The following is a 22,259-nucleotide window of genomic DNA, read 5'->3' on the forward strand; positions in this document are numbered from 1 at the left end:
CTACATATAAATTTGTACCAAATAAATAAATAAATACCGTTTATGGGTGGTGTGGAATAGTTCCTCTCCCACAGAACTCGTTTTCTTTGGAGCCAGCCTGATAGAAAACCCAGTAAGGTAAGGAGTACTGCTAGCTGTATCGAGTATTTTAAACCTCAGGTGAGCGATTTCTCTATGAATTTTCGATGTTTCTCACCTAAAGCAGAGGTTTGAGCCAAAAAATTTTTTTTTCCAAAATTAGTTGGGATTGGGGTGAGTCAGTGGTGGAAAATCGGTCTGGACGGGGTGGGTTAACATTGTGATTATCATCGTCATCACATGATAGCCAGGTAAAATATATACAGTATTATTCTAGGTCATAACTCTCCATCAGTGAAAGGATACCAGCTTCTGCATCCCTCCATGCTTTCTACTTCCATTCCTAACACCTCCCCATCACCTTCTCACATGGCACCTCATCATATCAACTTCTTAGTGTGCAAAAATTAACATTATACCAATTGTTTTCTTTACACCAAGACACCATTTACTACACTGAGTGGTAACCAAATAACCAAATTATTGCACCTGGTGGTTTAGTGGGCAATTAAGGTACCTCAGTTGGATTGAGTCGGTGCAGGTTTCTATCCAAAGGGTGGTTGGGGTTTATTGCTCATGTAATACCACTCAGGGATGAGTGGGGCTGGTCACTTTCATCTTAAACGTAAGGACCAACTTGCCTAACCCCAGGCTTCTACACTTCTCGTGGGGCAACACTGGATGGATGATGTATTATGAATGAATGAACTTCAGTCACCTACAGTTTTTAACATAGTCACAACTCTGATCCATCTCAGTAGTACAGTGCCACTCATCTAAGTTTTTCACCATTTTACCACAAACAGTTCAATGTACTGACCACTGTAGTTTATCTATCTATCTATCTATTGCCAGACTCTATAATCTCGTACGGGGTGGCCATTTGACTCTTGAGTTATTTGTTTTACAGGGAGGGGCACTAACCCTCCACCAACCCGCTTGACACGTAGGGAGCATGTATGGTTTGGTTATATGGTTACCACCCAGCGGTGTAAATGGTTTCTTGGCTTACAGGAAACCATTTGGCTTGTCCCTCAATGTAAAGCCACCTGTCACGGAAAGAAAAGCATTAACTAGTGACAGGAAAGATGTGAGAATTAGGAAGAGAGGAGGGCAGGCACAGAAAAAGAATAATAAAGGCTAAGGAAGAAGTAGGCAGCACTACATCAAGTGAGTGGATGATAGTCGCCACCACCTACCACTATCAATTTCAGCATTTATTTCATAAGTACTTGCTGCCTTACCATTCTTCAGCCCATTCACAGCATTCTTCAAGTCTGCTGTTAACCCTCTTTGACACCACCTAACCTAACCTAATTTTATTTACCACCTCTCAGCTCATCAGTATTGTGGTATGCTGTTGTTTAAAAAAATGTCTGGACAATTAGTTATGGACCATTTTTCTTGATGATGTCCAGCTATTAACTTAACTTGTTCATTAGTGCATAATTACAGTTTTTATTGTGAGAGTTTTGAATACCACCATAACATGGACAGATAGCAGTTTTTGTTTGGCTTCTGGCAAAACAGTATTAAATGTTCATCTGATGTTGGAGGTCACTGACAGGACGACTCCTGAAGATGGTGGATACTGAAGGCACCTCCAACGTGAAAGTTTTTTTCAGTGGCTGATCTTCCTTAATGGTGATGATAATATCCACAATCAAAGAATCCTGAAAAGTACATTATATTAACATTTCTGCCACACATGGTTTTTCCATTCTGTGTCTGCTGAATTTGCTCATTTTAATAACCACTGGACCCCCCCCCCCATGTGTGTGTGTGTGTGTGTGTGTGTGTGTGTGTTTACCTAGTTGTGATATACAGGAAATGAGCTACGCTCGTGGGATCCTGTCTCTGTTTCTCAGTAAGTCAAATTTTGCTTTAAACTCGTTTAAGTTTTTAGACTGGACGATCTCTTTGTCCAGGCTGTTCCACAGGTCTGTGCATCTATTAGGAAAACTATATTTCCTGATATCCTTCAAGCAGCTTGGCTTTTTCAGTTTCATTCTGTGTCCTCTTGTTACTCTTGTATCCCATACAAACACATCTTCTCTCATTTTTATCTACTCCCATCATGGCCCTGAACACTGCAATCATGTCACCTCTCTCTCTCTCTCCTTTCTTCTAAGGAAGGCAAATCCAGCTTTTTCCAGCCTCTCTCTCTACAACAGATCTACCAGGCTGGGGACCATGTTGTTTGCTGTTCTTTGTATTCTTTCAATCTTGTTTATATCTTTCTTTTCGTGTGGGGACCACATTACTGCTGCATATTTTAACCTGAGGCAGATCATGGCCACTATCAATTTTATCATAATCTCCTCATCCATGTAATGAAATGCTACTCTTATGTTAGTCAAGAGTTTATACATCTCTCTAACTGTCTTGTTAATGTGTTTTTCAGGTGACAAACTATCGTGGACCAGCACTCCCAAATCTCTCTCTCGCTTGTATGATTGGTTCATTACATATCAAATAATTCAGCGATGGCCTTTTGGTACTTTTACCCATTTCCAATATTGTACATTTTTTGCATTGAATTTCATTTCCCACATCCGGCTCCAATCATATATGCTATCCAGATCCTCCTGTAGCATTTTATAGCCTTCCTCAACTTCTACTTTTCTCAGGATCTTTGCATCATCAGCAAACAGACTTGCATAACTGTTCATTCCATCTACCATATCATTTACGTAAATCAAGAACTAACACCGAACCCTGTGGGACTCCACTTGTTACTTCCCTCCATCCAGACGTCCTGTCTTTTATTACTGACCTCATTTGTCTGTCTCTCAAAATGTCTCTTATCCACTCCAGGAGCTTTCCCTTCAGTCCTTGTATATGCTCCAATTTCCACAAAAGTCATTTGTGGGGTACCTTGTCGAAGGCCTTCTCCAAATCTATATAAACACAATCCACCCAACCGTCTCTCTCCTGTAGCACGTCAATTGCTCTTGAGTAAAAGCTCAACAAGTTGGAAACACATGACTTTCCAATACTGAATCCAAACTGACTTTCAGCCAAAATGTTAATCTCTTCCAGATATTTTATCCATCTATTTTTCAGGATTCTCTCACACAATTTTGCGACCATGCTGGTCAGGGACAACACACAATTAAACTGTGAATCTTATCTGCCAGTTGTTCTCTGAATTCCTTCAGTACGCAATTAGAGATTCCATCCAGTCCTGGGAATTTCCTTACATCTTGAGTTTCCAGTAATTTATACACTTCGTGCACTTCCACTTTTATATCTTTTATCACTACAGTACATTTCTAGTCACTCCCTCCCCCTCCACAAAATCCCTTTCATTAGTGAAAACCGATTGGAAACATTTGTTCATTACATCAGCTTGCATTGCTGCATCTCTATAGACCTCCTCTCCTACTTTAAGTTTGGTGATTCCTGCCTTTTTTTTCAATTTGCCATTGACAAATCTATAAAACAATTTGGGTTCTTCCTTACATTTGTCAATTATACCTCTTTCAAAGTTCCTGTCTTCCTCTCTACGTATTCTTGTATATTCACTTCTAGTTCTTTTATATGTGGTAGGTGGGGCGCTCACCATCCACTCACTCGATGTAGTGCTGCTGTCGGGTGTCTGCCCTTTCCTCTCCTCCATCCTTCTTTCCTTCCATCCTCTTCTGTCTTCCTTTACTTCTTTCTTTCCTTGTCCTTCTGCCTATGGGTAACTTTACACTTCCTCTTCTGTCTTTCTTTCCTTCATTCTTTCCTCTTCCTTCTGCCTGTGGGTGACTCTACACTGAGTGACAAGCCAAATGGTTTCCTGTACACCAGGAAACCATTTACAACACTGGGTGGTAACCATATAACCAAATTTTGGCGCCTGGTGGTTTAGTGAGTAATTATTGCACTCCAATCAGATTGAGCCGGTGAAGGTTTATATCCAAGGGGTGGTTGGGGTTGATTGCTCATGTAATGCCACTCAGGGATGAGTGAGGCTGGTCACTCTCATCTTAAATGTCGAGACCAACTGCTTAACCCTGGACTCCTACTCTCCTCATGGGGCAATGTAGGATTGGATGATGGATGAAGGAAGTTCTTTTATATTCTTCCTTTGTTCTAGTATTACCTCTCTTTCTCCAGTTGTGCCATGCCATGTCCCTCTCTTTTTTTGCAGTCATACACCTTCTATTAAACCACTCCTTTTTCCTGTTTTCTTTCCCACTTACTCTTGGCACATGTTTTTCCACTCCCGAATTATAGAGGTCTAGAAAGATATCCCACTTCCTCTGTATCTCTCGTTTCTCTTAATTTTCTCCAGTCCGCATTTTTGAAAAATTTTCTCAATCCTGTAGAGTTTGCTTTCCCAAAGTTGTATCTTCCCTGCCTATAAAGCTCGTCTTGGCACCACATTCCCTATTATCATCTGGAACTCAATGACCACATGACCACTTTTTCTTATAGGACACAGACATTTCAAAGATTCAATTACATCAAGTTCTTTGGTTAGCAGTAAATCAAATCTTGCTGGTGTGTCATCACCTCAGAATCGTGTCTCTTCTTTGACCCACTGTGTCATTACATTATTCATTGTTATATTTAACAATATAATGCCCCATGAGTCTTCACAGCCTTCTGAATCCCATTCCTCCCAGTTCACCTCTTTACAATTAAAATCACCCATTTAGAATTATACTGTTGCTTTTCTCAATCACATTCTGTAGATAACTAACCATGTCTGAACATCTGGTATTCATCATCATTCCATGCTCTTGTCTTTCGGGGAACATATACTACTGTCCTGTCTATCTTGCCATTCTCCAGTTTCTAATTCATATTTATCACTTCAGCCCTACCCTCTCCCATTTCCACAGTATCCACATTTATGTTGTTCTTCACTGCTATCATCACTCCTCCTCCCATTTTTTCTTTTCTGTCTCTTCTCCACAGTTTGTATTTACCATCTCCCATATGGATATCAATATCCTCTCTTAACTTGGTCTGTACGAAGCACATAACATTTGGCTCATGTACCCTCAAGAAGTCATTGATTTCTAACCTTGCCGATATTAAACCATCATCATTAGTATATGCCATTTTCACATTAAACCATCAACATTAGTATATGCCATTTTCAAACTTTTGTTGTTGTTTTTATACCCTCTTCTCTCCTTCTTTCCGTCGGTACCACTTCCTCAATTTCTGATCCATAACTCTCCAATAAAACACTGTCTTCTCTTCCTTTGTTCTCTGTTCATTTTTTGCCTTTGTTTCCCTTACTAACTCCTTTATTTTAGCTCTTTCTTCCTCATTTGCATCTCTCCATATCCAAACATTTTTGAACCCCTCTTTGTATGATAATTTCCATGTTCTGTTGATGACTTCATTTACTGTGACCTGGGACTTAAACTTTACCTTAAGTGGCCTTGCCCCTCCTTCCTCATACTTTCCTAACCTAAACACATCTTCAGTCTCTTCTTGAGCGTTGTTGTTACCCTCCATCACTACTGATATTATCTCTTTAACCTTACTCATGTGTGTGTCTGTGTGTGTGTTCATCAGGAGTGTACTCATATACATACATACATACATACATACTGTACATAATATATACACAGTACATATATAACCAAGAGAAAAACCTGTATCCTCACCTGATAAATGTTAACAGGGCACTTCACTTCCTTTGGGATACCCATCAGCTCGACTTTCTTCACATCCTGTCAATGTTTGGCTAAGTATTAACTTCAAAATATACACGGTAATAACACAGAAACTCCCCGCATTTATGTCTAGTACCAGTGTAACCCTATCAATCCAATGACACTTTTAAATACTGTATTACAGTAAACCATCGATGTACCAAACCCTCTTATAACGAATTTCGTTTTTTAACGACCACCTTGTGCTGGCAGAATGTTGTGTTCATTTAACACATTTTGTTCGGGAAAAGAATGGATGCACGGGAAACAACGACCAGCGTGGCATCCTTAACCATGCACATGCACGTGCGCCCTTCTGCATCGCACAGAACAGTGTAAGTTTTCTTTACCCAAACTTTTCTAGTAAATATGGAATGACAAACGAACACAGATTCATCCAAGCCCTATTTGCAGTCTTTATTTGCAAGGCAGTTACATCCTGAAAGGTAAGAATAAACACATAAGTTGGTAAACAGAGCATTTATTGAGAAAAAGAGCCATTTAGACCTAACTATGTTATTTTGTACAAGTGTATAGCCAAACGACAATCTATATTTGATGATCTTTGTTTGGTAAATGCCAGAATGCCTGGGAAATTACCAAACAGCATGGTGTTCGACTTTAATGAACTTTCAGCTTTAACATCATGGGTCTGGTACCAATTAGTTTGTTATATTGAAGGTTGATTGTATTTTCATTAACTTCCAACAGTTTTATTGTACAAAGAGAGGGAACTCGAGTTGTGAAGGGTTTAACCCCTTAACCGCAGGGCGTCATTTTCGTGACGCTCAGGCGCAATGGATCATACCGCGGGGCGTCACTTTTGTGATTCTGTGTTATTTTGAATTATCCTGGGCTTTCAAGTGGTGGCTTGTATCATCTATCAGTACTGCCAATGTCCAACACTAGTCAGCACTCCAAATCTCATCTGTACTCCCATCCATTGTTGACATTTTAGCCATTTTCCCCCGTTCCTGACTCCCCTCCCTACCTCCCCTCCATTACCCTGTCCTCTTCCCTGCCTAGCCATGCTACGCTAAGTAAATCTTCCCTGGAATTTTTCACTGATTTCATCCATTGAAATAAGCCCTATGCCCTATACTTATACAAAATAATATATACCAAAAAAAAATAAGGTAAGAGATAGTGGTATACACCAGGAACTGGCTAATTATCACCTGACAACACCTCACATGCATTCATTCGCTACATTACCACGTTAATTTCCCCTTTGAATTATGCCTTGTAATCTATTTCTGTAATAAAAATATATATCAGAAAGGAAGGGAGAAGCCTAATTGACATTTACATTCACCTGGAACTACCTATTTCTCTATACAGTGCTCGTCAGAAGTATTCAGCGTTGTCCGCCAGGCGCGCAATACTTATGGCCCAAAAAGAATCACCCATTCTGGGGGGTAAGAATTGAGCCACAAGTTTGAGCTCCGAGCATGACGTCACGGTAGCCTGGGGCCTTCCGACGCGCTGGTTGGTTCCCGCCTCAGTCGCCCACGGGCTGCCTGAGAGAGAGGAACTCCGCCGAGTGTCCCTCTCAAATTGCGCCATTTTTTACCGAGTGTCCCGCAGTGTTCTGGCCTTCACAACTTTGTTATGGCACCTACCCGTGAACTATCGAGTGAAATCATATCCCAGATCATTGCTCTAAAGGAGGCAGGCCACCAGACAAAGGAAATTAGTGAATTGGTTGGTGTGGCACGATCGACAGTGCGTCGTTGGTGTGCACGGTTTCCGGAGGAAAACAGTGGTGCAGTTCCCACAAAGAAACCGCGGTCTGGTAGGCCTAGGAAAACTTCCCCAAGGTCTGTTAATGTTTTAAAACGTGCAGTGGAGTTTAATCCTCGTGTGAGTGCAAGGAAAATTAAGGAGAGCAACCCGGAAGTGTTTGGTGAGGTGTCAGTGAGAACAGTGTCTCGTAGGGTGCATGAGCTTGGTTACACAAGTCACAGGCCTGTGAAAAAGCCTCTTCTCACCAAGAGCCAGAGAATTCGTAGGCTTTCCTTTGCTAATAAATAACTAACCTGGGGTGAGGAGCAATGGTTGTCAGTGTTGTGGTCTGATGAGGCAACGTTTAGTGTTACCTGTAACAGAGGAGCACGTGTGTATCGACGCAAAGGTAGTGACCCACTTGACCCACGGTATGTAGAAAGCACAGTTAAACATCCTGATTCACTCATGGTATGGGGTTGTTTCTCAGGGAAGGGTTTGGGGAAGCTTGTTGTACTTCCCAAGAACATCAGAGTGAATCAGGATGTTTACCTGGAGCTTCTGTGTGATCATTTACCAGACTCCTTCGAGCTAACAGGTGCACGAGTGTTTCAGCAGGACGGTGCACCTGCTCACAAGGCCAAATCGGTCACCAATTGGCTTCGTGACTGCGAGGTATCATTCATGACAGACTGGCCAGGAAATAGCCCAGACCTCAACCCCATTGAAAACCTCTGGTACCTCGTAAAGAAGAGTCTCCAAGGGAAAGACGTGAGCTCTCTGCCTAAGTTGGAAGCCGCCATTCGTGACTCCTGGGACAAAATACCCCTCCAGCACCTCAGGAGCCTCGCCCTTTCACTTCCAAGACGTCTCAGGTCCGTGAAGAAACGTAAAGGCTACCCTACGAAGCACTAAAGGTAAATAAAATGCATTATTTATATGTTTTTTCAATGTTGAAAGGTTTGTTTCTCAGGAGGGACGCAGGGCGCTCTATACTTCTGACGAGCACTGTATATTGCCGAGATTTTCTACCAATAATTTATTAGCAAGTAAGTTAGCATCTGTCAGCCCCATTGTCACTGTCAACCCTTGCCTTCTCAGATAAGCCGCGCCATTTAGTTCCTTGTCCTCCTCTGTGGTCAAAGCATGTCGCACTAGCGCCCCGCCATTTCTGCCGCTTCTGTGCCCATTGCAAAGGGCCCCGTGACCTCTACACCTAGAAAAACTCGTGGGGGAAGCAGGAAAGGACTAAGTGACTCTGCGGTGGAACGTGAACTAGCCGAATTATCAATGGTGATGATGGATAGTGATTCTGACCCTTCGGGGGATTCGTGTGATGAGCCGGGTGAGGAAATTGTGCCAGAAACTACTAGTACAAGTGCTTCAGTGTCCCAAGTTATTCCTAGCTCCAAGGGAAAGGAGCCATTAGTGCAGCAAGGGAAGGAATTTGGGAAGGGAGTGAAAAGACGGCGGGTTAGCCCCGGAACAATGGCCCTGCGCGACCCAGCCGGCCATGAGCCCCAAGTTGATTCACCTCCCCGTTCCCCAAGCCCCACTTCACTCATTTCTTCCTCTTCTTCTGCTGAATTTTCTCTGGAGTCTTCGTCGTCGGAGTCATCACCAGCATCAACAGTGAAGGCAGGCCGTAGAGGAAGAGGTAAATCCCTGACCCGTAAAAGTAGAGTTGCTAGTAGAGTAAGGGCTGCTAGTGCTGTACAGCAACCTAGGGTCAGTGCAAGTGACCTTGAACCTGATAAATCTGCCTCACAGCCACCCTCCACCCTCACCCACCCTACACCACCATGACAGGGAATCCTGGACACCTTCGTGTGGACGGAAGGGTCCGATTTTGTGCCTGAACATTTAGTTTTTGACGAGAGTTCCTTAGGAGTACAGCCTGCCTTCACTCTTGACGAGGATGCTGAGTGTGTGGACTTCCTTTTGGCCTTCCTCGATGACGAAGTCATGCAGCACATATGTGATGAGACCAACAGGTATGAATCACAACGTGCTGCAAGTGGTACAGGTGCAGCCAAGATGCAACAGTGGTCCATGCTGGGAGTGCAGGAGCTGTATGTGTTCTTCGCCCTCATGCTTCTCATGCCACACTCAAAGAACCATGAGTTGGAAGAATACTGGTCCATGGCCCCCTTACTACCCTCACCCACCTTCAATAAGTACATGGCCAGAGATCGCTTCCGGAACATCATGGGAAACCTGCACTTTGCCGACAACGATGTACCTTCCCAAACCAACCCACTCTGGAAGATCCAGGAGATTCTGAACAGAATGAAGGATAAGGTTATGACATTCTTCCACCCTTTTCAGAAGGTTGTCATTGACGAATCCTTGGTTTTGTTCAGAGGACGTCTTAGGTTTGTGCAGTACATTCCAAGCAAACGCCATCGCTTTGGAATCAAGTTCTTTGTACTTTGCGACTGTAAGACGGGGTACATCCTTGACTTCGTCATTTATTCAGCCAGCACTGTCGATCTTGATAAAACACACCCCCTTGGCTTCTCAGGCTGTGTAGTGAAAGTGCTCCTTGAAAGGTATTTTGGTGGGAATCATGTGCTGTATACAGACAACTATTATACAGCACCGAAACTTGCCAAATACCTTTCAGAGCACGGCATCGGCTCCTGCGGCACTGTGAAGAGTAATCGTGCCCACTTCCCTAAATTCCCAGAGGCAGGAACCTCGCAGCGAGGAGATGTGCACCTACGCAAGTCTGAGAAGTTGCTGGCAATACAGTGGCATGACAAGAGGGTCGTGCACATGCTCACCACCATACATAAGAGGGAAATGACAGACAGTGGGAAGGGCGACCGTAGGACAGGTGAACCTGTGAGGAAACCTGATGCTGTGTTAGACTACAATATCAACATGCGGCTGGTGGACAAGTCCGACATGATGATTGGAGAGATTGACTGCCTCAGGAAGAATACTAAGTGGTACAGGAAAGTTTTTCTGCATCTCATAGACATGACGATGCTGAACGCCTTCATCCTGTACAAGATGAAGGTCAACCCACCCAAGTCCTTCTCCCTGAGGTTGTTCGCCAGGACTTGTGTTCTGCAGCTGCTTGAAAGATATGGTAGGGTGACAGCAGCAACTCCAAGGCGCCATCCAGTAACACTTCCCGACAGACTTGAGCAGAGGGCGTACATGGATCGGCACAGACTGGTGCAAATGCCTGCCACAGGCAAGAGGAAGGCTGCGATCCGCAGGTGCCAGGTGTGTGCACATACCACCCGACGCACACCTGAGCACAAATGCACCTCTTGGCAGTGCGCGGAGTGCCAGGTTCCCCTCTGTGTTACCTGCTTCTTTGATTACCACAGCCAGAAGCAGTTCTAAAAGTGCAAGTGGGAAAGGAAAATAATGTGAAAATAATGTGTAAATAGCAAGTGAAAGCAATGGATGTACAGTACATATGACTGAACAGTGTAAAATAGTTTTATGTTACTGAAAGTGACAGTGAATAACATAGTGTAAGTAAAATAGAAGTGTACATATTGAAAATACAATAGAAAATGTAAATAGAAATGTAAGTAATTAGTAATATAAGAATATGTTTACAAATACTTGATGTTATAACAGTGAAAGTGAATCCGTGGCTTTCTACGTATTTTACTGAATGAAAAATTGAATGACTTCAGTGACAATAAACTAATACTACTGAAGGAAACTTATGGATAAAGACTCCAGATATATATAAGTGTTATATAGTAATAGAAATACAAAGTGTGAGGGGTTTTATGAATAATAAATGACAGAATACCAACAGCAAACTAGCGCAAGTGGGAAGGTCATACACGCTCGTAATTTTCATTGCTTTCACAGTGGGGTTTTTTTGGAGTATGGATCCCAAACTACTTGATAATCATAGAGTAGTGTTTATAGTGTTAATATCTGGCTGTGGTAATCATATTACGGGTTGTCGGGAAGTGTAAAGTGGAGACTTCGTTACCCAACTTCAGAGGTCTCCACAAGTCCAACGGTAATCGATGAAGGCTCAACAAACATCCCAGGAGAAAGCTGAACGTATGTGCCATATGCATCTGTAATTTTAATATTCTAGGACTAACAACTGATTTTTGGCAAATATTTTTTGAGTCTGTCGGAGCCCGAATAACCCCGCGGGACACGCAAAACATTGGGAAACATGCCCGCAGTGTAAGGGTTAATAGAGACTATTTTTAACCAAATCAATACATTTGTTTTCTCCTAAACTGCCAGAACTGTCTGAGTGGTGACCACCATCCACTCACTTAATGTAGTGATGCCTTCTTCTTCTTTCACTTGTATCATTCTTTTTCTGTGTGTAACCTCCTCTCATAACTATTTCGCCCCTATTTTTTTTTTTTTTTTTTTCCCCTCCAGGTGGTTTTACATTGAGTGACAAGCCTAATGGTTTCCTATAAGCTGGGAAACCATTTACAGCACTAGGTGGTATCCATATAACCAACCCATACATGCTCCCTATGTGTTAACAAATGGGTTGACAGGCTTAGTGTCCCTCCTTATAAAACAACATAACTCAAAGACAATCAATCACCCCTTATGGGATTGTGGTATCTGGCTGTAGGTAGGTAAGTAGGTCTAATGATTGCAGGCTATATGATATACATCACTGAGTTTGGCAAAGCTGTTTGTTGCAGCAGGGCTTAATAATGATGTTTTTTATACAGGTAATGGTAATTTTCCTCCTTTTTATCTGTAGTCTTATAAGTGCTATGTAAATTTCATCAGTATATTGCTTTTAAAAAATCTTTCTGCAGAAATTACAGTAATTATTAATGAATGGATACATTGAGGATAACAGTCGTATTGTAAATAAGATGCATGGGAAAATACTGAAAGATTATTACAGTTGATTGTGGTGAGTGATGAACACAGTAGTTTCTGGAATTAAGTGCTGATTATAATCATGGATTTGTATGGAGGCAAATGCTAAAGAATGCATTATCCTCCTGAACTTTTTATTGCCTTTTTTGTGCATGCATGTGTAAAATGTAATTTACCTGAAAACAGCTCTCCAAGTTAAGTAATCTCTTAATACTTCCCAACTAAACCCTAGGCCCTCTGGCTCTGGGATTCTTAGGTGTTGGAAATAGCCAACTGATCCAGGCAGATGAGCAGGCAGGCTGAGGAATCCCCTAAAGCAAGTGATACTTGTGTGCACTCATATCACAGGAAACATCAGGGAATGCTTTGTATGACTGTCAAAAGCACTACTGAGTTCTCAGTTTAAATTATGACTGGGTTGAGATGGTACCCTCAGCCCCACTGTTCCTGTGGGCAGTTGTATGCTATACTCCTTTTATTCTAACTTGGCCTAAAACTCCCATCACTCCATGTTGAGTATTGAGTTGTAATGAGCAGAACACAAGAATACAATTTTTGAAAGGGTGTAGACCTGTATTACTGTCCTGTCTTTCTATGCCTGTAAGCTATGTAAAATAAGCTACAAAAGGACGAAAATATGGACCAAGTTGAGGTTAACAAACTACAGCTGAGTTAGTCAGCTACTTATCTCCTGTCCAGGAAGGAAATAAATTTTTGGCTACACAGTTAACAAAAAAAATATTGTTTCTACTGGACATGAAAGGAAGAGCAAAGTACAAATTAACATATACTGGTGTGACCTGATCATCTTCAAGTTGTCTGATACATGTACACAACACACTGCAATCTACAGTACACTAACCTTCCCATTTCTGAGCTCGATATTGAGCACAAAACCAGACTTGCCACCAGTTTGGGTGTTGCAGAGTAGACCAGATGTAGTGAAAGTGACAACCACTAACAGGTTGTTGCTAATAATCCAAGTGGGACCCTCTGGATCATTATGGTTCCGATGTTGGCACCGAACACCGATCCTCAGGGCAACATTTTTCATCTTCACCTATGAAGAACCAAATTTATCAGCAATGTTAATGTTCTCTGTTGAGAATAAAAATGATACCATTAACAAATTACTGTAGATATAGTCTCACCAATCTAAAACCAAGGTTTGGGTGGGGTCTGGCGCTGGGTGCAGCCATGCCATACTTCCTAAACGAGCGATGAGTAGATTCTGTTATATATGTAACAGGCATCACAGATAGGTACACACATACTAATACAATATAAACGTAAGTATTCTAGCATATCAAAGGAAGGTAAACTTGTAATGCATATGGCTCTTGTACATCAATAAAGAAACGTGGCATACATATTTTACAGTGGTGCTGAAAAAAATGTAGTTACTTTTACCGACTTTCACGGTACTTCTAAGTTGGGTAAGTAATGTAACAATTACGTTTATAATATAACTTGAAGGAATCAGTAGAACATACGCTATTTTCTTAATAGAAATAAATAAGTTAAAACACTCACGAGCGGCAACATCCAGGCCCATACTGGGAATTGATCCATTGGAGGGGGATTTAAGCTTCTATCATGTGCTTCCACTGTTCACTTTGTTATATATACAACTTAAATTATATTTATAACTTAAATTAGTTTGTCTTTACACACACAGACATACACAAACACACACACACACAGAAGTGGGTGAAGTCATGTCAGGCCAGGTGGCGAGATGTGAGCGGATGAACTCTAACGGTGTCAGGTCAGCCACTAGCCAGAGTATAGGAAACAAGGCAACACTGTACGCAGCGAAATCCCCAGCTGGACTCCACCCAAACCTTGGTTTTAGATTGGTGAGACTATAGTAGATGCTCAGAAGACATTCAAAGTAACTAACCAAAATACAGTAATACAGAATGATAGAGGAAAAGTATCAGGGGGACGACATCTATCTATCTATCTATCTATTGCCAGACGCCTCAATCCCGTCTGGGGTGGCCACAAACAAATCGCCTCCAAGTCGCCCTGTCCCCCGCCATTTCACTCCCCTGCTCCCAACTCACACCCCCCTCTCTCATATACCTCTCCACCCCATCTCTCCATCTCATCCTCGGCCTCCCCCTCCCTCTTTCCCCCTCCACCTCACTCACATACACTCTCTTCGTCAGTCTTTCACCCTCCATCCTCTCCACATGGCCAAACCACCTCAGTGTGTTCCTCATAACGCTTCCTATCACATCCACATCAACACCACAACGCTCCTTTATATCCTCATTCGTCAGCCTGTCTCTCCATGTGACTCCACAGGCTCCTCTTAAATAACTCATTTCCACGGCTCTCACTCTTGACTTGTGTCCTTCCAACAACGTCCAAGCTTCACTTCCGTACGTTAGAGTTGGTATCACAATACTGTCATGTAGTAACTTTTTCACTTCCATGCTCACTTCCCTGTTTCTTATCACTGCTTTCAAAGAACCAGCAACCTTTCTACCCTGCTGTACCCTTTCAAGCACTTCACCCTCCAAACCTCCATCCTTACTCATCACACTACCCAAGTACTTAAACGTACTCACATTTTCCAATTCCTCACCATCCAACCTCGCTGTACATTCACTAACTTCACCTCTCTCAAAGACCATCACTTTACTCTTCCCTACATTCACCTTTAGATTCCGTTTCTTACACACTCTCTCAAACTCATCCACCAAGCCTTGCAGCTCCCCTTCGTCTTCACTCAACAACACAGTATCATCTGCAAACAACAGTACAGGGAGTTTCCAAACACTATCCTCTCTCACCAGGGCCACTCCAACATCCACTACCCTACCTTGTACCTCTTTTATTACCCCATCCATGTACAGATTGAACAACCATGGAGACATGACACATCCCTGTTTCAACCCAACTTTCAAAGAGAAAAATTCACTTAGTTCACCATCCACACGCACTGCAGCCTTCGCACCATCGTACATACTCTTCACAGCATTCAACAACTTCCCATCTACTCCATATATTCTTAACACTTTCCACAATCCTAGTCTATCCACCCTGTCATATGCTTTCTCCAAATCCATGAATGCCGCATACAACTTCTTTCCCTTCTCTAGAAACTTTTCCACTAAAGATCTGAGAATGAATATCTGATCTACACAACCTCTTCCCTTCCTAAAGCCTCCCTGTTCTTCTCCAACTAATTTCTCTGTTCTTTCTCTAACTCTGTCAATAAGTATCCTACCATACACTTTTCCTATTATACTAAGAAGACAAATGCCCCTATGATTACCACACACTTCTTTTTTCCCCTTTTCCTTTGTACAAGGGAATAATTATACCTGACTTCCAATCTTCCTGGGCTCTACCTTCCTCCCAGGCCAATCTGCACATCTTCCACATCCATTCTACTACTATCTCTCCCCCATGCTTCAACATTTCACCACACACTCCATCAATTCCTGGGGCTTTCCCTGATTTAACTTTCTTCATTGCTTCCACAACTTCTATCCTACTGATTTCTTCCTGTCTTCTCACCTCCCTCCTTCTCCCAGCCATTCCCCAGCCACTTATACTCGCATTACTTCCATCCTCCATGTTCAACAATTCCTTAAAGTGTTCTCTCCATCTGCTCACTTTTTCTCTCTTCTCCACTAGTAATCTACCATTTGTATCTTTCACTCCCCTGCTAACTTCACTTCCACCCTGTCTTACTCTTTTCACCTCTTTCCAGAACATTTTCTTACAGTCCCTCCACTTTACACTCAAATTCCTTCCAAATTCCTCATCCACTCTCTTCTTACTCTCTCTTACTAATATTTTCACCTCTCTCTTTCTTTCTACATATAACTCTCTCTTCCGCCTCTCAACTTCTTCCACGCCCCTATTTCTCATCCATTCATTGTATGCTTTCTTCTTTTGTGCCACAGCCCGTTTCACCTCTTCAGTCCACCACGCTGTTCTTTGCACCCCCCTCCGTCTTCTCTTCCTTCCACACACCACATCACATGCTGCACATATTTCTTCTGTAAATATTCTACATACACCTTCCACGTCCCCCATCTGCTCCAACTCATATTTGCCCAATCATTCCTCCACTTCTCTCTTATACTCTGCCTTTTTCTCATCCTCTTGTAACCTTTCCACTCTCCTTGCAACTACTCCTTCCTCTCGTCTTTCCCTTCTTCTATTCCTCCATCTTACTTGAACTTTAATTCTGGCCACCACCAAGTAGTGGTCAGAAAGTCCACTCCCCCAACCTCTATAAACTCTTGCATCCAATATACATCTTCGCATCCTTTCATCCACACACACATAATCAATCATTGCCTTCCTTTCACTCAGTTCACCACCCACCCTTCTCATCACTCCCCATGTATACCTGTGGATCATTTTATGCCTGAAGAGGGTATTGGCTATCACCAACCCCCTCCCAGCACAAATGTCCACTAATGCACTCCCATTCTCATCTATCTCAGCAGGCACACCCCACTCACCAACTATTCCATCCACCTTCACATTCCCAACTTTACCATTCATATCACCAATCAAAAACACTCTCTCATTCCTTCCAAACTTTTCCATGCACACTTCTACATTTGTCCAGAACTCTTCTCTCACTCTTCTAGCACGATCTTGCGTTGGCGCATACACACACACAATCGCCCACATTTGTATTCCAACTTTCAACTTTACCCACACAATCCTTGATCCAACTGATCCATACTGTCTTATGCTCCTCTTCCATCTTTTACTCACAACTATACATACTCCTTCCTTTGCCCTCTCATTCTCACCTACTCCTGCACATATACCCCATCCATACTCCCATTCTCTCACACTTTCTCCTCTCCATTTTGTTTCAGTTATTCCACATACATCCACTTTCGCATCCTCAAGCACCTGGACAATCTCTCTCTCTTTCACCTCTTCATTTGCTCCCCTTACATTCCAAGTTCCAATTGCAATGTCCTTTGTCCGGTCCTTGGTCGTCAACGTTTGGTCAGTCCTTGTCCGAGGCTTATTGTTTGTTTTTTTAGTTAGTTGTTTTCCGGGGAGGGGCACTAACCCTCCGACATACATTACTGTATCATGTTCTTGCAGAAGGTAACTGGAATAAATATTTTAAAAGATTTTAATATTTAAACAATTTATTTCCCCATTTTCATATAAGAAAAGGAAGAGCAAAGCTCACTGACCTCTCTAAGGATATGAATCAGATGACAAAGGGTGCTTTTAATACATCATCATCATCATCCGGACCTCCTTTCCCACCCAAGGGCAGGGTGAGGAGTAGCAATGTCCAGACAGCACAAACCTGCTGAATCCAATAAGCCACGCTTCCATTCACTCATCATTCAGGCCCCCGGAATCCTGGCTCTATTGGATATGCTAAAAAAACATTCACCATATTCTGTAGCTTCACATAAATGTATCCGATTAAGTCAATCCGGATGCTGCCATGTTAAAAAGAGGTGCCAAATCCCTGATCATGCACTTCTCCTCACAACATTCATCCAGCCAGCTTGAACTCACGTCAGTTCCCTGGTCTCACCGACTTCCAAATCTCTCTTCCTCACACACTCATCCACCATATCTTTCCACCTTCTCCTTGGCCTACCTCGCCTCCTTCCTCCTTCAAATTCGCTCAGGTATACATTTTTCACCACTCTATTGTTATCCATTCTCTCCACATGACCATACCATATCAGTACACCCTCTTCAGTTCTGGTGTCCACTGACTTCCTCACTCCACACCTTTCACGAATCACATTATATTGTATCCTATCCACCCTCCGTACTCCACATGCATTCCTCAGCAGTACCATCTCCACTGCTTTCACTTTTGAATTTTCATTTTCATCCCACACCATAGTCTCACATCCTTATGTTAAAGTTGGCACTAACACTCCCTCATGTACGCCTCATGCAGCTGCAACTCTCAAGCCTCTGTTTCTGATCAAGGCCTTCATTGCACCAGCTACTTTTCTTCCTTGTGTCACTCTACTTTTCAACTTCTTTTGCACATTTTCCTCTCTTTTCTATCACTGTACCCAGGTATTTGAACTCTCTCACCAATTCCAGTCTCTCCATTCACTGTAACATCACACTGGGAGTCACCTTCTCTCTCAGTAACCATCACTTTACTCTTTTCTACACATACTCTCAAGGCACGATGCTCACAGACATCAGCAAAACTCTGCACTAGCCTACCAAGTTCTTGTCCGGTACTTGCAAGCAGTACTGCATCATCAGCATACAACAAATTTGAGATATTCCATCCATCACTATTCATTACCAACGTCATCCCTCTCTCCATTACTCGTGTTTTTACTTCTCTCATCATCCCATCCACATATATATTGAACAACCATGGGGACATCACACAACCTTGTCGCACAACCACACCCATCGTGAACCATTCACTTAGATGCCCGTTAACCCTTACACATGTTTCGCTACCATCATAAAAACTCTTGACAACACCTATCAGCTTACCATCTACACTGTACATTCGCAAAACTTTCCACAATCCCTCTCTGTCTACTTTGTCGTATGTTTTTTCCAGAACCATGAATGCCATAAACATCTCATGGTCCTTCTCACAAGCCTTCTCTGCTATCTGTCTCGCTGCAAATATTTGATGCATACATCCTCTGCCACTCCTAAAGCCACCCATTCATCACTCACTAGGACCTCTGATCTCTCCCATACTTTCTCTATAATAATTCTTCCACATACCTTCCCTGCCACACTCAATAAACTTATGCCACGATGATTCTTGCACTCACTTCGCTCACCTTATTTTTGTACAGGGGTACAATCACAGCCTTTTTCCACTCTGCAGGCACAGTTTCACTCATCCATGCCTTCTTACATAACTCCAACAAGCACTTCATTTCATTCTCTCCACTACACTTAAGCATTTCTGCATACACCTCATCAACCCCAGCTGTTTTCCTATTTTTCAGCCGCTTCACATCACCCTTCACCTGTGCGAGTGTCACATCTCCTGGCACTGCATTCCTTCTCTGCACACCTCCAAAACCAATCATGTTTACAGCTGCTCTGCTCTCTGTATTCTCATTCATCAGGCATTCAAAATATTCTTTCCATCTGGTCCTTACTTCCTCTCCATGGGTTAATAATCTACCACCTGCATCCTTCACACCATCACACTTTCCTCTTTCACTTCTACATTTCCGCACCTCAGTCCAGAATAACTTCCTATTTTCAGAGTAGTTCGCATTCATTTTTATTCCTAGATCATCATTTACCTCCATCTTTTTCCTCTTCACTAGTCTCTTTACATGCTTCTTGCTCTCAATATACTCAATTCTTATTTCAACTGAACCCCTATCCCGTAACCATTTTAGCCACTTCTTCCTCTTTTCCTCCATCGCCGTCTTAACCTCCTCATCCCGCCATGCCGTACCTTTCTTCTTTGTTGTTACTCTTGCCACACCACACACCACTTTAGCATTCCTGACTAAGCAATCCCTATATGCATTCCACAGGCTGTCCAGAGCCATTTCATTCCAGTTCACAGAACTCCACATCGTCCTCTCCTGGTCCTCGTATCAGCAACCATTCCCATCATCAACCTCTCTACGAGCACGTAATCAGTCAGGCTTCTTTCAACACGATCCTCGTTTCCTCTGTACCATGTATATATATGTGCCTCTTTGTGTTTGAAATATGAGTTACAAATGCACAACCTCCTCTCCTGACACTTATCCTTTAGTCGCTTCCCATTACCATTTTCTCCTGGTACTCCATAACAGCCCTTTATGTCATCCTCAGGACCAGTGCCTACTCTTCCATTCATATCTCATACTTCATCCAGCTCATCCCAAAATCTGTCTTTCTCTCTCTCACACCTGTCCTCACATGGTGCATATGCAACAATTACTGCCACTTTCACCTTCTCAAACTGGAACTTGACATACATTCACATTGAGCTGACACATTTGTAGTCTCTCATTCCACTCTGCCACATCTCATTTATCAACAAAGCAACTCCTTGCATCTTCCTCGCCCATTCATTCCCAATCTTACACATTTCATACCCTCCCACTCCCCCACTTCGTACCCTTTCATCTTCATTTCACACAATGCCATCACAGCATATCTCGAACTCTTGAACACATTCTCCACTTCCACCCTCTTGCTCTCCTCATTCACACCTCTCACATTCCACGTGGCCATGCGAATCTACCCATTTGGTTGGGGCCCTGGGCAGGTATTAGGCCCTCCGAGGCTCTCTGAAACGACTGCCATGTATAAGTGATTTTGGATAGGGGAAGCTGGGGGACACTAAACCCTGCCAACTGCAGGGTATTGCTGGCTGGATTATTCTGAATCCTGTGACCATGGTATGTACAGTCGAGAAAAAAGTTTCCCAAAATATTTACCTTTTTATACTATTTGGAAGGAGCATGTGGAGTTATGTGGAGAGACAGACTCACAAATGAGGAAGTGATGGAGCAGTGTGGTGTGGATGTAAGAGGAAGTGAAGGAGCGTTGTGGTGTGGATGTATGAGGAAGTGAAGGAGCATTGTAGTGTGGATATATAAGGAAGTGAAGAAGCATTGTGGTGTGCATGTGGATGTGATAGAAAGCATTAGGAGAAATACAATGAGGTGGTTTGGCCATGTAGAGAGGATGGAGAGCGAGAGACTAACAAGGAGTGTATGAAAGTGAGGTGGAGGGGGAGGCCAAGGATGAGATGGATGAAGTGGAAAGGTATATGAGAGAGAGGCGTGTGAGCTGGAAGCAAGGCAGTGAAATGGCATTGGACAGGACAACATGGAGGCAATTCGTTTGGGGCCACCCCTTATGGGATTGAGGCATCTGGCAATAGAGAGGTAGATAAATACAGTACTGAAAGTATGGTATATGACTACAGCATTACATGATCTGTCTAATGAGTTTCTCCCCTCAGACAAATGGAGTGGATTCATTTCAGGTGGCACAGTACAGTATTCAGTTCACTTCTGAGGGGAGGATATCAACAGGTGGACAACTGAATAGCTGCATAATGATTTAGAAATTTTGTATGAAACATTTACTTTAAGTCTTAAATCATCTTTCAAGGACAGACGCACATTTCAAGATACATATGCTAGAGATGTACCGATACCAAAAGTCTGACCGATACCGATACCACAAAATTGGACCGATACCGATACTACTACCGATACTGATACTACTACCGTTACCGATACTGATACCAGTGAGGAAGGGTGGTGCCTACTGTCTGAGGGCTGTGGCAGGGCCCTGAGCTGCTGATGCGAAACTGCCAACCTGTCTCGTACATGTCCTTGGTGGCAGATGTGGCTCATCACCAAAGAATGTACTGTATTGTATTACTATGCACCATGTACTCAAAATAATATGATACTAAATAATTGGATATTACCAATAATTTATTCTTCATCCCTATAAAACATCCAAATTCTGTTTAACAAAATAACTTCCAGTGAGTAATATGCTACACACTAAATTCCTATTAGGTAGTATCGGCAGAAAATTAACCGATACCGATTCCGATACTGATATTCTAAAAATGGGCCGATACCACCAATACCAATACATCAGTACATCTCTAACATATGCTTATTTCACTGACTTTCATGAGGGGGCACAGTGGTTCAGAGGTACAGCATCGAGCTCGTGGCCGGGGGGTCGTGAGTTCGAGCCTCCCCTAGGACTGCCGTGCTGGGAGTGGTAGTGGCTCCTGTAACCTAGCGGGGCCATATGGCAATAGTTGCCTAGCTCAGGGATTAAATCCTTTGACTTTCATGATCAAATGTTCACCATCATTTCCTTTATTGTCTGTAGCCAGGTGTTACATGAAAAATAATGCTGTGATAGCAATACGAAGCACACAGCAAATGAGTACGAGACGGAAAGATACTCTCTGATGCTCAGGGAGGAATG

At 42.8% G+C, this 22,259-nt stretch overlaps 2 protein-coding genes across 2 annotated transcripts in view; one reads left to right on the forward strand and one right to left on the reverse strand.

The window, feature by feature from the left end:
* The window catches only part of LOC145411376 (uncharacterized), a 37,853-nt gene that overhangs the window by 15,357 nt on the left and 237 nt on the right, over positions 1-22,259 (forward strand). The gene's annotated exons all lie outside the window — the stretch shown is intronic.
* Positions 1,611-22,076, reverse strand: LOC145411333 (uncharacterized). Its single transcript, XM_080281363.1, has 4 exons — positions 21,981-22,076; positions 13,183-13,380; positions 5,697-5,762; positions 1,611-1,751 (listed from the first exon to the last, which is right to left on the reverse strand). Exons 1-4 carry the CDS (start codon positions 22,074-22,076, stop codon positions 1,611-1,613), a joined length of 501 nt encoding a protein of 166 aa, XP_080137489.1.

The sequence above is a fragment of the Coenobita brevimanus genome, chromosome 89 (genome assembly GCF_032717465.1).
Source record: "Coenobita brevimanus isolate Jiangsu-jjx chromosome 89, ASM3271746v2, whole genome shotgun sequence".
NCBI classification, from domain to species: Eukaryota; Metazoa; Arthropoda; class Malacostraca; order Decapoda; family Coenobitidae; genus Coenobita; species Coenobita brevimanus.

Excerpts from the sequence above, each read along its gene's own strand:
- LOC145411333 (XM_080281363.1), bottom strand. The coding sequence starts at position 22,076 with ATGGCCCCGCTAGGTTACAGGAGCCACTACCACTCCCAGCACGGCAGT. Across the intron at positions 13,381-21,980 it reads CCGGCCACGAGCTCGATGCT|GTGAAGATGAAAAATGTTGC; the intron begins GTACCTCTGAAC and ends GGTTCTTCATAG. Across the intron at positions 1,752-5,696 it reads GCCCTGTTAACATTTATCAG|GATTCTTTGATTGTGGATAT; the intron begins GTGAGGATACAG and ends TGTACTTTTCAG.